Source organism: Macrobrachium rosenbergii, chromosome 24 (genome assembly GCF_040412425.1).
Source record: "Macrobrachium rosenbergii isolate ZJJX-2024 chromosome 24, ASM4041242v1, whole genome shotgun sequence".
In the NCBI taxonomy this organism is placed as follows: Eukaryota; Metazoa; Arthropoda; class Malacostraca; order Decapoda; family Palaemonidae; genus Macrobrachium; species Macrobrachium rosenbergii.
In genome coordinates, this window is record NC_089764.1 from 36541384 (window position 1) to 36556833 (window position 15450).

General features: G+C 35.1%; 1 protein-coding gene across 3 annotated transcripts in view; it reads right to left on the minus strand.

Moving 5' to 3' along the window:
- Positions 1–4975: 4975 nt before the first annotated feature.
- Positions 4976–15450, minus strand: part of LOC136852022 (neuron navigator 2-like) — an 89941-nt gene continuing 79466 nt past the window's right edge. For all 3 annotated transcript variants that reach the window (XM_067126495.1, XM_067126494.1, XM_067126493.1), the window contains 3 exons: positions 13937–14359; positions 13686–13782; positions 4976–6537 (listed from right to left, as the gene is read on the minus strand). In XM_067126495.1, the coding sequence (XP_066982596.1) occupies positions 5755–6537; positions 13686–13782; positions 13937–14359 (1303 nt within the window). In that variant the 3' untranslated portion in view covers positions 4976–5754. The remainder of the gene's footprint in view (positions 6538–13685; positions 13783–13936; positions 14360–15450) is intronic.

Sequence of the window (15450 nt, forward strand, 5' to 3'; positions counted from 1 at the left end):
AACCAGATTTTTGTCGCTGATAACCAGTTATCGGCGCTGAGTGCCTCTTATCGGCGGCACTGATCACCGGTTATCGGCGCCACTAACCGGTTATCGGTGCAGCTAACCAGGGATCAGTGCTATTATTGCCGATTTTCAGTTAGCGGCAATTTTCGATTGTCATCACACCATCGGGAACGGAACCCCGCCGATAACCGGGGAGTGCCTGTATTGAAAACGATTTAACTGCATTTTTATTGATTTTTTCATGAAAAAAGCCTCCAAATTTTGATTATTCTACCATTTTGGAGCCATGTTTCTTCCGTCAGATGGGTGTACGACGTGTCGTAACCCCCAGAACATACATTGTAAACCGAGAAATAATTTCTGATGAATATTTTTGAAAAGCATCGTAAGTCGGACCCGTCATAAACCGGGGACTGCCTGTAGTCAGCATTTTAAGAATAGATTAAACAAAGTTAAAACACGTAATTAATAGGAACAGTAGACAATTTTATCTTAGGTAAGGATATTTATACAGTTTCAAGGTAATAGTTATTGATATTGAAGGGTATTATGTTAATGCAACCTTTTAACTCTTCTATTAGTTTTGAAAAGTTGTGTGAATTAATCCAAAATTTTTTGGGGGTAACCCTACATTGTCATACTGAAGCAGCCGAGACTTTTGCTGAAATGTTGCAGAATGAGAGTTTGTATAAATATTATTAGGTCTCGTAACTCTTAACCGATTATTAATTATTCACTTGTAGTTTATGGATTATTTGAAAAGTTAATACAGGCAGCCTTCGGTTATCGGCTGGCTTGGTTATCGGCGATCTGGTTTTACGGGGCTTGTCTAGTGATGAAAATCTGTAATTTTCGGCGCCAGAGATCACCAATTTCCACTTATCAGCGCAGATAATTGGGTATTGGCGCTGATACATTCCTAACAGAGGTGCCAATAACCAAAAATTGGTGATTATTGGTGCTTTTTGGTGCTGCCGCAAAGTGTCATAAGAACAGAACCCCTGCCGATAATTGGGGACTGCATGTATAAGCAATAAGATATATGATGCTCCTCTTTAATCTTCAGTAAAATAATGTAAGTTATTATAAAGATCAAATATTATGATGTAAATTTTAAAATACTTAAAAGTACATTTTGAATCCTCAATTTTTTTTTATACAGTATAGAGTTTTGGGCACAATCTTATCTACATAGGTTACGTATTCTTGGTTAGCTTCTGAAAGAGCCATGCTTAGGTTGTCTTTTGACACAAGCGAATCATTGCTGTCTTGGTAATTTTTGCATTGATAATATTAATGCATTTGACTTTGCTGTCTTGAATGTGCACATGATACACTTGATGGCTCTTCCGAGTATGATTCTCCTTATGATGATTGTGCTTGCAATAGAATTATTTAAATTATCTGCCATTTCCACATATTTTGCTTGAAGATGTTTTCTGTTAGAATCGCACCTTGAATAAAAATTAAAATACTGTATTTGTTCAATTGCTTTTAGCATTTGGTTGCACCTTTTAAACATATGTTCTTTATAGCTAATTAAGAAGTTTTTTCTTGATAAAAATGTAATTAAGTGTACAGATACTGTAATCAGTTGCTTTACTGAAACTGGTAAGTACTTATCTTCTTTTGTAGACTTTATTTCATGAATGTAATTTTTCATGAAGTACAAGTTTGAATAAGTATCTGAAGTAGGTTAGCTTTGCTATTGATACTTTTGAGTCAGTGTCTCAACTTTTAATCTGAATTATTAGTAGATAGTGTTACTTCCAAGACATCTTAAATTTATACATTCCATATTATTCTGAGAAATAATTAATTATCATGCTGAAAATTTATAGTTTTCTCTTGATTCAAACTTGTGCATAAAGTTTGGTGTTGAAACACTGGCTCTTCAATTTAGTACATTGGCCACTCTCAAAATGAGCTCGTCAAGAGTTAAAAAAGCCAGACATAACATTCTTATATAGAATAATGGAAGAAGTAAATAATCTTTCCAATAAAAATTATTGCTGTGAAGTATTTTCAAGGGGCCATTTTACTTTTCTGGAAGGAGGGAGGTGATTTTCAGTAAGGGGAAAACGTAAGAAATATTATTTAATAATGCCTGAATTTCATTAAAGGGAAAATGTCAGAAATATTATTTTTTAAAGTATAAATTAAATGTCAAAAAAGAACAGCTTGTCACTAATAACAGTTTAGCTTACAAGGTCAAAATACTGAAGATATTTAATTTTGGATTTGTGGTAAAGACTGAATGGTGTTTTAATCCAGATATCCATTCGTGTTGTTAATTGACACACACAAGCAAGTTATGAGCAAATTTTATCACAGAATAATGTGTATGTGTGTAGTTTTTAGGCACAATTTTAGAAAAAAAAGGCATCAGTAATTCATATAAAATCTTGTATATCGGGTTTAGTTTATCCTAGTTTTGAGTCTGAAGATAGTCTGAGCCAGGTAGTTACTGTGGAGTAAGGGAGAAGGTGAAAACATGGAGCTTGAATTTTAAAGAAACTATAATTTCCTCCTGAAATATGGAGCCTGGTAGAAATTAGGGAAAACTGAAGTAGGAAGAGAATTCCAAAGCTTGACAGTGGAAGGAAACAAACGGCTGAACTGGGGAATCTGGTGAGTGCTGGAAAATGTAGCCTGGTAAATAATGGGTTAAGTTGCAATTTTCCACTACCTTTGGTTGAATTGTTTTTTAAGGGTAGTTTCTTTACAACAAACTTATTCTACAAATACTGAAATAACTTTATAAAGCATTCATTCCTTGTGAGCTGTATTAAGCATTTTTGAAATTGAAGGCTATATTTTGTTTTAATTTACCAACTTATGTAGAACTTGCGTTTTTCATGTATTTTGTCGGCTTCACTGCCACTTCAGTTAGGCTTCCATTTAATTGAAAGAGTGTATAATGTTCTAGGGTAACTTTTCATAGTAGAAACATCCCCTAATATGAACCTGTATTCATGTGTATCCTGATAAATTGTATGCATGTCTACTATTAATTAGTTCATAGTCATTTTTTTAGCAGACTAAGGATTTGTGTTTGTATGTTGAGCTTATTTCATGTACACATGTTACTGTTTTTTTTTTCTAGCATTTACTTTAACCATGGAAAATAGTGTCTCTGATGATGTCAGAATTTGTACTGCCTTAAATACTGTACTTTGAATCTTAGAAGCTAGAAAAGCTGGTTTTCTGCATCAGATCAGAAGCTTATTTAAAAAAAAAAAAAAGGAATACTCCTTTTTGCATTTATTTATTATGAGTGGCATATCAACTTTCTGATCATGGTTAAAATTAGAAAGATTGTTTTAAATCTCTTGTAGCTTTGCTATGCAAAAGTGAAGCCTTTAGGATCGTGAAGTACATTCATAATTTTTAATTTTTTGAAGGTGGCATGTTTTGACTCCATAATAACTTAGATATGTAATGCAGACCTATCCTAGAACTTCTGAGAAAATTTTGTTCACAGGTGATTCTTGTATTAAGAAGTACAGGTGATCGTCTTGGTATTAAGAAGTTTACTAGACCATTGTATTATTTTGAATCCAGGGAGCTCTGGTTTGTTATTTTACATATTGTTTTCAAATAATAGTCAGCTTTTGAGTAAACGGATCAAAGAATTTTCAGTTATCCCTTTATTAAATAACATTTTCAATGGTGATTTTTCTTGTTTACAGTAAATTGAAAATATGTGAAAAATTCCTCTTCCTCTTAAATGTTGAAGCTATCTGCAAGTAAATGCAAGTTGTGTTTAATAAAAAGAGCAGTGGAACTCCATTTCTGTTACATTGACAGAACGGTAATTTGAAGGTTAGATAATCTAGTCTAGTCACAATAATGATGATTTATAGTTACATCTGGGTTTGGGTCCATTTATGCATGAGTTGATTGTTGCTCGCATCGCATAAAATTAAAATATGAAGTGCAAAGATTTTAAAGTTACAGAACTTTATGTGAATATGTCTTTTGCAAAGTTTACATGTTCTAATGACTGTAATAAGATTGGTATTAGGTGGTATACCCAGACCACCATATTAAAATTCTGACATCTCATTGGGCTGGCCAAAGTATATGATCATGTATATGGATGTTTCCAATTCATTCAAGAGAGATTTATTAGTATGTTGAAGAAGCTGTTTATTAAGTACTTATACCAGAATAAAATCTAAAGCTTCTCTCAGTAGTAGCCTAAACTACCTAGTAATAATATATAAGCCATTTTCTGTAAACATTTGACATCTTGTGTAGAACGTATTGATTACATGTTTGGAGTGTACAAAATTTGGAGAAACAGTATGTATTTTTTCAGTATTTTATCCCTTGTTGACTTTTTCAAAAAATGGCCATCAAGATGAAAGACTGCTGTAAATTTGATAAAAATTATCCATGAGTATAGAATAAGTATGACTGAAAAATTTCAAAAAGTATATATAAATATATATTTTGAAAGACTGCTGTAAAAATTATCCATGAGTATAGTATGTTTGAAAGTTTTCAAAAATATATATAAATATATATTTTTATGGATACTCCTTGCGCTTAGTTCTTAGGCTTGTGCTGCATTTGAGTAAAAAGGTCAAATAATTATTGATAAATAATTAAATATTGTTACAATTAAATAAATGCAAAGGACATGCCTTTAGTTAGATTTCAAGTTAAAAAATGTGTATATTGTATTTAGAAGCACTAGTTCTGTTTATAACAAAAGATGATACACAAGATTATATTTAACCCTTGCAAAAGGAGTAGAAGCTTGAATTAGGAAATTTAAATTTAGTGTAATTTTTATTTTTGGTTTCTCTAGGGTTTTCTTAGCACTCTAAAATCATAATTGCTAGTTGTAATAAATACTTTACCTTGGCATACTTTTGAGTTCCCCCAGAAGCCCATAGTCGTGGGTATCATTAAATGTAGGAATCAATGAAATAAAGTTTTTTATTATTAATAATTAATCTTTGGATAACATTGAATACATTATTAAAAATGTACTGTTGATTGTACATACAGTATTACATAATATGAACACTTCAAGTTCACGCATATTCTAATATACAGTTGAATAAGTGACCTATAATAATATTCGATAAAATTTGCATTTAATTATATACAGTATTTACACCAGTTGAAGAAGGGAGGTGGCTCTGTTTTGGTGATATCCATGAAAATGTACTTAACCTCGGGCAGAAATTTGGTATATCGGTGGGAACAATGGTTATGGAAGATTTAGTAATAGTATTTGAAGATGTTAAGCAGGTTTATTACAGAATTATGAAAATTTGAGCAGTTTTTATATAAAAGTAGCAATTAAAATTTGCTATACTCTTTTATGTAAAAGTTTTATTATTGCTAGTCCTTGCATGAAATAAAATTTCTAATGAAGAAGAGGGGAAGGGATGTGGTACTGAAATTAGACCTATAAGAAGATATTGAAAACATTGTTTTTAGTGTGATCAAGACCATGGCCAGAAAGGAATTCTGGCAGACAGTAAAGAAGAGAGAGAAAATAGGTAATTTCCATGTCTAACCCTACTGCGGGAGAATCCGACATATAATGATGAAGTTTTTTTTTTTTTTTTTTTACTATGCAACCGTTTTAATTCAGAATACAAAACTATAGCTTCAAAAGATCTTACTGTGTTAGCAAGGTTAAATATTAGGAATGCTAGTACCTGAATACAGTCAACCTGAATATACATATGGTACAATCAGGCTAAATCATTGTTCCATAGCAACTTACATTGCAGTTTCTGCTGGTTTAAAAGTAGATGTCAATTCATGAGAGATATCTCTTATGTCAATTTTAGGACCAGTCTCCCTTATAATTTTCACACAATCATTGGCTAGGCCATTAGAATTTATAGCATTTTTTGCCAAAACTTTAAGATTACTTGAGTTTGAATCATAGTGTTCAGCATTACAATCAGTGTCCATAACGATATCTTTACAATCAATTACATTGTTCGTGAAAGAATTCACATAGCCATTGAATAAGGAAGGTACACATTTCTCTCTCTTTTCTGTTAATGGTTCAGTTTCCATTCCCTCGTTCATTTGGACTTCATCCTTCTCATTTCTGTGATTTTCCACTAAAGATACCTGTGAGCTGCATGTTTTACTGCCGTCACTTAGATTATCAGTAGATGTTTTGTAGTCTTGGTGCTTCTCAACCATATTGTCAAGGCTGTCTCTGCTATTTGATAATATCCTCTTACAGCTGGAAGTATCACTCCCTTCTATGCCAATTTCAGATTTCAGATTTTCATTTGTTTTGTAGTCCATGAACACCTTACCATTTTTATGCGAACCATTTACTGTCTGTACTTCTTCTCTGTGGTTAAATGTATTTGGACATTCATTCCTCTCACTGTTCTCATCAACTTTTATAGGTTGATAAGGATTAACAGTTTGGATGTCCTTGCTAAATACTGTTTGCCCGGTTCCATGGGTCCCTGGCCTTGGCAGTCCTCCTAAAGGAAGTAACTGTGGAGTTGAATAAATGGATTCTGCCTTCCGTATCTGGTGAGAGATTGAAATCAAGTTAGAAGAGGATGAAAGAGGTTTAGTCACCTTATTGAGACTTAAAGATAATTTACGCATAAAACTGTTTTAATTCTGTCTTAACTCTCAGATGAAAGAATGGCAGCTAGGTGGATAGTATATTAAAAGCATTTTTATTGCATGGTTTACACTTTTATCATGGTGACTTTCATAATTGCTGCTTTACAATATAACTTCATGGAATAAGATCTCTCTAATTTCAGAAACATAAGGCTATGCCATGATCTTATTTTTCATTTGCTTGACTAATGGAATAAGATCTCATATTTTCAGAAACATAAGATTATGCCATGATCTTATCTTTCGCTTGCTCATGCTATATGCCATACACATTACATATTAGAACCATTTATTGCAGTGATTTTAATAAAAACGTCCATATTTATTTCTAGCATTTCTTTTAGTGTAAATTAGAACATATTTTGATATTTACATGGATACTGAATAGTGGGGTAATAAATGTAAAGCAATTTGTTTTATAGATACAAGCCATTATAATTTTTTCATAAACCTTGGCACGGCATATAACCTGCAGGGCAAGGTGATACTCTTAATGCTTGTGAGTGGGAGGGGAAACTTGTAAAATAATGAGAAGCCTCTAAACTACTTCTAAAAGGTTGAGCATAAATTACAAAAAAAAAAAAAAAAAAAAAAAAAAAAAAAAAAAAAAAAAAAAACTTGCGATATGTAATTTAGGCTTTATTAACTGTCTAACAAAATGCTCCAGTTGAATGCTTGAACTCTACATTAGAATATGTGGTAAATTTAAAAGAGACAGCTGCATGAAGATATAATTTTTTGACCGAAGAATATATAGAAAAGGATGTAAATAGAGTACAGGTGAGAAAATACTTTTGGAAATATACCGGGGTAGTAGTAGGATTTTTACTGTCTTTTGTTTATGGTTTTCCTTTCATTCACAAAGGGTTGGTATATAAAACCACAAACAAAGGAGGGCAAATTTCTCATCCCAGTAGATTTCTCAGATTATCATATCATCTGTACTGCATCATATAAAACCCTTTTTTATCATTTTTAGTAAAAAAATTAATTAACAATATCTTTGTGTGGCCATCTCCTTCTTCACGGAATGAATGACATTCATTCTGAAGTTGTGGCTTTAATTATATGATCATATATTCAGTGTACTGGGTATACTTAACGATACATATTTGATCGCAATGTTTCTAATATCTTGTTGACATATCCTCTCAACGAGACAGTCTTAGTCACGGGCCTTAACAGCAAAACCTTGTGTCTTGTGGTAAAGCCTTGCAATGGGCAAAAGAGCATTAAACATTGGGATTTCTACTTTACATCCATACTTATACTCTTTCTTTATTCTTGCTGTTAATCCTCTCCAAGCTATGACCTTACCTGAATATCTTTGTTGGTGACCATGGAATCCTCTTGGACTTTGATTTGGACAATACTTTGGACCTGATGCCCTAACCCATTGGAAATCCCCTTGGGGTGCAGACTTTGGTCTATGAAGAGATGAGCTCCCTCAAACCCATACCAAGTCTCCATAATTATGGGTAACGGGAATCTGATGGTGAGAGGGTTTTTTACCCTTATATGACCCGTGTTTGCCCATCTTGTCGAAGACAGCCCCTTCTCAATAGAAGGCTGGTCCCAGCTGAAGGCCCTCCTCATGTTGCGCCACACAAGCGACAAGTCACATCCTCCTATATGGGGCAGATCTTTTTCGGCTTCCTACATTAACTTCAGTTTCATCCAGTGAAGTGGGGACTCCCTAAAAACACCCAAAAGTTGACAACCTCTGCCTGGACACCAATTTAGTTAGGAAATCTTTTGAGTCTATCTACTGTGATTACACTAGAACCCTATGCTCCCGACAGGAGTTTGGGGAAATTCATAAGAGAGAAATCTTTGTGAAACGGCTAGGGATATCTGAAACATTCTTATAAAAAATTAATATTAGACCTTTGATCTGGAAGATCATAATTGGGATATTTTTTAATGTGTACAGAGACACTGTGTAGAGTTGTAGCTGAAAACTTAGAATATCTCAAGGTCGGAAAAACTGGCAATAGAAAATGCCTCCCAAGAAGAAGTGAAAAATTAAGAGTATTATCACATCTTGGAGGAGTTACAAGTTGACTGCTTCATACCTGCTTTTGGGAAGCACTCCAAGGGAGTGCTATTCACCCCTAAGCTAATGATATATTTGGAAGAGAAACTCATAGATGAATTAAAACATGAGGATTGATCAGAACTGAAAGGATGAAGATGATGATCAATGGTGCCTTAGCTCCACTTCCAAACTTGATTACTACATTCAATGCCACCTGTTTATCTAATTTAATAAAAGAAAGGTTACAATTCAAGGTTAAACAGTACATCCAAGACCAAAAAGATGTTTTTACTGTCAAGAATATGGTCAAATCCATGGACCTTGTAAGAAGAAAATACAAGGCAAGCCTACCACATGCATAAAGTTTAGTGAGCCAGAGCATGGCGAGTATTATAGAGAACCAAAATGTACACATTGTGGTAACAATCCATCCTCTTCCCAGAATTGTGATGTGTACTTCATGGAAAAATAGACAATGAGGGTAGCTAAATGCATCGCATCTGCAGAGGCTAAACAGAAAAAATTAAGCAGGTTTGTTAGACCAGGAATATCATTTTCTAGTACTGCTGCTAACCAAAAAAGAAATGTAAATGCTACCTCAAATGTTTTCTTCCCTAAAGTAAAGGAAACATGAGTGGCAACTTGTGCTACTGCTTCTTTGGAGGCTGAGCTAGTTGTGTAAGGTGCTCCTGCCTCCTTGGAGGTTGTGCTAGATATGCTCTGCCCTCCCACCTCTCCAGAAGCTACATGTCGTTTCTGGCACTTCTGCCTCTCTGGAGACTGCGCCAGCTCTGACTGGCACGTCCACGTCTTTGGAGGCTGCACAAACTGTCCTAATTGTTCCTGTTCCTCTGGAGCCTAATACTTGAGAGATTGCACCAGTTGAGAGCTCTCCGGAGGCAGTGCCAGTTTTTTCTGGTGCTCCATAGGTTGACAGCATTTCCTCTACAAAGATGACATCATGGGTGCCCAACACCGATGATTCTAGGGAGACTGTTACAGCTGTGGCAGGTTCCTACTCCTTGGAAATTGTGCAGTCATCATCTTGAAACGGAATGCAACTGGAAGTAAGAATCGGTCTCCTAGAAAAAAGCAGGAGCTAGCCAGTACACTAATAACACTTAAAAGGAGCTACAATTTACAGGCCTCTAAGTCTAAGTAAAATTCATTAATTTTCTCCAGTGGAATGGTTAGTAATTAAGGGCTAAATGGGAATAACTATGGCTTCTAATCTTGGGAGTGTCATACTATGTCAGAGTCCATAAGAGTTTACAGGCTATCATTCCCAGTTTAACATAAATATAAGAAGCCATGGGGTCTATTTCTATACACAGGGAGCCCTTGGGTTACGACGGTGTCGACCTACGACATTCCAATCTTGTGACGCTATTCAAAAATATAAAAAAATCAGGTTCTGACATACACTGATAATTCTGAAGTTATGGCGCTGGGCCAGCAGCATTAGGCTGGGTTCTCTCTCTCTCTCTCTCTCTCTCTCTCTCTCTCTCTCTCTCTCTCTCTCTCTCTCTCTCTCTCTCTCTCTCTCTCTCTCTCTCTCAACAGTGATTTTTTCATATAGCAGTCTCTAATTACTGTATTTTCATTTTATTTTTGTGACTTAAATACGTTTTTTGTGATAAAAAATGATTTACGAATTTTAAAATATTAATATCTATATAAATACAGCAAAATATGAACAAAATTTGAAAGTAAAATCCCTCAATACTGATCTGTTATCACTGTAATATGTACTGTATAAAAAAACACCTTCCCGACATTTGTAATTCTTTTACCGATGTATATTAACAACTCAGTTCACCCCCCTCTCTCTCTCTCTTTTACCGATGTATATTAACAACTCAGTTCTCTCTCTCTCTCTCTGCCAATCACACAGTTCGTAGCTCTTGATGCTTTGTGTGCATACTGTCACTAGTGTATGAGTTGCATTTTTGTTCTCTCTCTCTCTCTCTCTTTCTTCTCTCTCTCTCTCTCTCTCTCTCTCTCTCTCTCTCTCAGAGATAAGAGAGAGATTTTGTAAGCATATTTAAAATGTATGTTTATTTGTTTTGTATAGTTTTATAGATAAATGTGATGTTACTTTGTGATTCTTTTTTCATTTTCCATGCCCTAATTACAACTTTTTGCATTTCAATAACTAGGTAATTTATGTGGGTATACAGTACTTACATGATTTACGTAATCTTAAACTTGTCATTATTTCTTGTAATGTACAGTATTGGTGTTTGAACTATTAAAGTAGGTAGTTACAAGTGTTTTAGTTTAAGGTTTATTGTATGATAAAAAAAAGGTAAAGTTTTAGCACAATTCTTTGCTTTTCCCAATCTTTTACTATTACAAAGTCTCCCAAATACGGGGAGGGGTGTAGGCCTAACTGTCAATCACCTTGACATATTGACGTGAAGGGTAGCACCTGGGCAAACAGTGTCTCTATAAATTGTTTAAGTAAGGAATTCTTCACTTTTTATTCATTGTCATAAATTGTTTAATGTTAAGATCCGACTTACATCGAAATCCTACTTGCACCAAGCAGTAGGAATGGATCTCCGACGTAAGTCGGGGACTCCCTGTACTTATAATGAAACCCCCATAAAATTCTATTAATATCCAATTTCCACTGCAAGCAATAACTATGCAGATCCATCTTCAAAGAAAATATACATTATGCTGTCTCCAAAGAAAATATATGCTGTCTCCAAAGAAAATATACATCATGCTCTCTCTCTCTTTACCACCTCGTGAGGTCTTTGTTGATGAATTTAAATCCTTCATTCAACAGCTACCTCATCCCTTTGTCATACTGGGAGGAAATCACCTTTGTTCCATTGTAGAATGTGAAAGCCTAGGACTCCTAAATACAGGGGAGTCAACACATTTTCATATTTATGGAGTGATGACTGTCTTAATAACAAGTTGAAGTGATGAATGATAAGATTTACCAGCAACTGTTTCCCAATAATAATGACCATATCTTTAAATCCTCCATCTTCAAGGTTACTTTAATGGAACATTCATGAAAATTGGGCAACATTCCTGGGGCACAGTTCAGTGGATGACTTGACCAGCGACATCCTCTCCGTACATGATGCTCTTGACTTGAATGAAATTACACTCTCAGCCAGGCTTCAATCAATACCTGAAAGTTCAGACATATTTATCTGCCACCCAGTTCCGTGGTGGCCTCATAAATGCCATGGAATTCATACAACCGAGGTCAGCATTCACCAGGTATTGCAGATGAAAAGATGAGCACTACCTTACTGAATTTCGAAACGTAAGGATAACCTCATTGAGTTTTGTAAGGCAATTTTCATATTCAATTTCAAATAATTTCTGACTGTAGTTTGGAAGAGAGAGAAAAACAGCAGGCAGATTTACTGCTTGTGAACATCCAGTTCTCGAGAAAACTGATAGACTCTATTCAGTTCAAAGAAGGCAAATGGAGCAGGTAGGAATTGATTTTAAATACATTATGGAATGAACTACACTGTGAGGGGAATATGAACTGGCTTTAAGCTAGTGTAGTAAATTAGCTCTTGGACTGGATGACATAACATACTGGCTAAGCATTCATCATAAAATACACCGTTCTCCATATTAAACCTTATTAACAATTTTTCTAGAACATACCTTCCCCAAACTATGGGAGAGGTGAAAATTACTTTATGAAACCAGGGAGCGATCCCTTCAAGACAGAATTACCATTCCATTTCACTGGCCTCATGTCTATATGGTAAGATCATGGAAAAAATTAGAACTTTTGATGTGGTACTTGGAACGTCATAAATATTTGTTACCGGCACATTATGATTTTCCAAGCATGCACTCCACGACTGATGTGTTGGTTTGAAAGGAATCTTCAATATATGAAGCTTTTGTCAGCAAACAGCATCACATCACTTTTCTTTGACCTTGAGAGGACCTATGACACAACATGGAGATGTGACATTCTCAGGGTTCCTTTTGAATGTAACCTGAGAGGAATGGTACAACTAATGCCAAATTCTCCTCACACCTGGTAATGGAGAAGTACAGAGAGAAGCAGAGGTCTGTATGATCTGTATTGACCAAGAAAAGGCATATGATAGAGTACCTAGATGAGAAGTGTGAAGTTTGAGGGAGCAGGAGGCACTGTAAAAATATGTATGCAGGTTATTAGTGAAATGCACAAAAATATAACGCGCAGCTTCCAAGTCAAGGTAGGACTAAAGGGATCAGCAATGAACACCCTTCTCCTTCTTGCTGTGATGGAGGATGTAAGGAGGAATCCCCTTAGTGTATGCCTTGCACGAAGACATTTTTTTTTAACCTAAGGAGTAGCCTGGGTCAGTCCTCATTTCTCAAAAAAATCTCGCCCATCATTCTACACCTTTATTTTCATTGCTAATTTTAGGGGGAGGCCCCTCCTTCCAATTAGGTCACAGTATCATGGGTAAGATTAGTTCTAGGGAAGGTTCGCCTAGGTTATATCCCTGCTTAAATGTATGACTCGTCTGCTTCCCGAGATGATACCCTAGGCCAATACATGCGTCTACATTTGCCCTAAAAGTTTCTAAAGTTCTTAGATCTGGCATAATTTTCAAATATTTTATTACAAAACACACTTCAGAATTCTAATTGGTAAGTTTACATCTCGTACTAATCAATATATGTAAAACAGGTTTTGAATATTGATTTTACCCTCCACCATAACACCCTTTATAACAGCATGAATACCCTTAACTTTCCAACAGACTGCCCTGATTAAAAATTCCTCTGAAAAATCACCAGTCAGGCTGCTTTCAAGACTATAGAGGCAAATTAAACTGATAAACACTGCAATTAGAGCTGATCTACTGTAAATATCAGGTTTTTCATATATTGCATGTCTTACAAAATGTCCATTTTCACTTTTACTAATTTAACCGTTTGTGTAATCTTATTTATATTATGAATTCTAACTGGGACCTTTAGGTGGTCTCGAAAACCAGTATGCTTTTATATACTTTACCTGCTGACGAACAGACAGTGGAACATAGGGCTCAGGAGCTGACAATTTTCTGTTTAAAAGACCTCCTTCCTGTTTACCAATATCACTTGCTGTTATTCTGTGGGTAAAATTTTGATTATAGCAGAATTCAAAAAGAAATGGTGCAATATGTTTAGTTTTACATTTAAAAAAATGGTATCATATGTTTGGTTTAATCAAGTTGAAAAGTCATGACTACAATCTTTAAATAGCAAAGAGAGTATGACACTTGCCTTGTGAGCTGATCAGGGCCACAAGCAGCATTAACTGGCCATGGGTATGTGGCTAACACCCAGTCTAGTGGGTCAGTCCAGGTGTCAAAGATAGAAGTATTTGGAGAAGATGAGGTTCTCAAGGTTTCTTTGATGTATGGAACTAAGCGAGTATTCCAGACTTCAGTAAACCAAACTTGTGTCTCTTCTTGACCAAGAGGACTATCCATTAACAATCCTGGGCCAACTCCGACTTCATGGGAACTACAGTGACCTGATAACAGTGTGTTTAGGTGAAGCCATAGCCTTGTTAACCATTCTGCCAAATGATGAGCATCAGGAAGTCTAGTATTGGCTGCTACTTCAGCAGCTACCACTCTGCGCCGCAGGACTCTACCAAGTAAACCTCTGACTGGTTCTTGCTGAATACTAAGAGTAGCCCATCTGAAAAAAGATAACACTTGTGAAAAAAAATTGATTACCATCAATTTTAATATCAAAGTTCACACCTGAGGGATGGAATGGTACTGATTTATGTCTGTGATGATGATAAAAAAAAAAACTGAACAATTAAAGTTTATAATAGATCACTTCCTAAGCAGCCTCACAAAATATACTTTAGTGTAATACATTGTAATGGGTCAAAATGGGTACTAGCAGTCCTATGAGAAAAGCCTCTTATCTTGCAGGAACTGCTGTGAAGGTTAATGATCTGCACTGATGGATGGTCCCATAAAATATGTGGCTGACCAAGAAGAGTGGGCCAATTCGACAACAAACATCTTTTGGCATTCCTCTATCTCTTGCCAGCCAATTTGACAACAAACATCTTTTGGCATTCCTCTATCTCTTGCCAAACCTCTTCACAGGGGAAAGTCATTGTTGCTTAACCTATTCCTGCGAAACATAAAATGTGGGGAAATGAGGCCACACACCTGCTTACATCCTTTATATTTCCATTGTCCACTTTTCTTGTTACCATTCATCATCTAAACAAAACACAAACACCAATTATTGCTCTTTTCCCCTGCCCTAGCTATGCTTTCTTTGTTTTTTCACAGACTTTGCTTAATGATTTTAATTATACAGTAAATAAGATTTACATATGAATGTCAACTGCAATTTTCTTATGGATTCTACTATTGACCTAAACCATAAAGCCACAAAATGTAATCAATGTATTGCAGTAATACTCTGAACTTGCACGATTCGAGCTGCGTAAATTCACAAGACACACGAACTTTACATTGGAACCTAAGTAATTGTCATAGACAAGTTTTTCACAGACATGCGAACATTCGCGAATACTGAGAAACCCTGCAAAAGTGTTTTTTTATGTAATTTATAAGTTTTCAAGCTTATGTGTAAATTGAATAACATTAATTAATAAAAGTAATAATTTCGCTCTCTCTCTCTCTCTCTTTTACTGAGATGAGAGAATTTTATGGTACATGTTTATTTGTTTTGGATGATAAATAAATTTTTTACCTAAAAATAAGTACAAATTTTCAAATAATAATGATAATAATAATAAA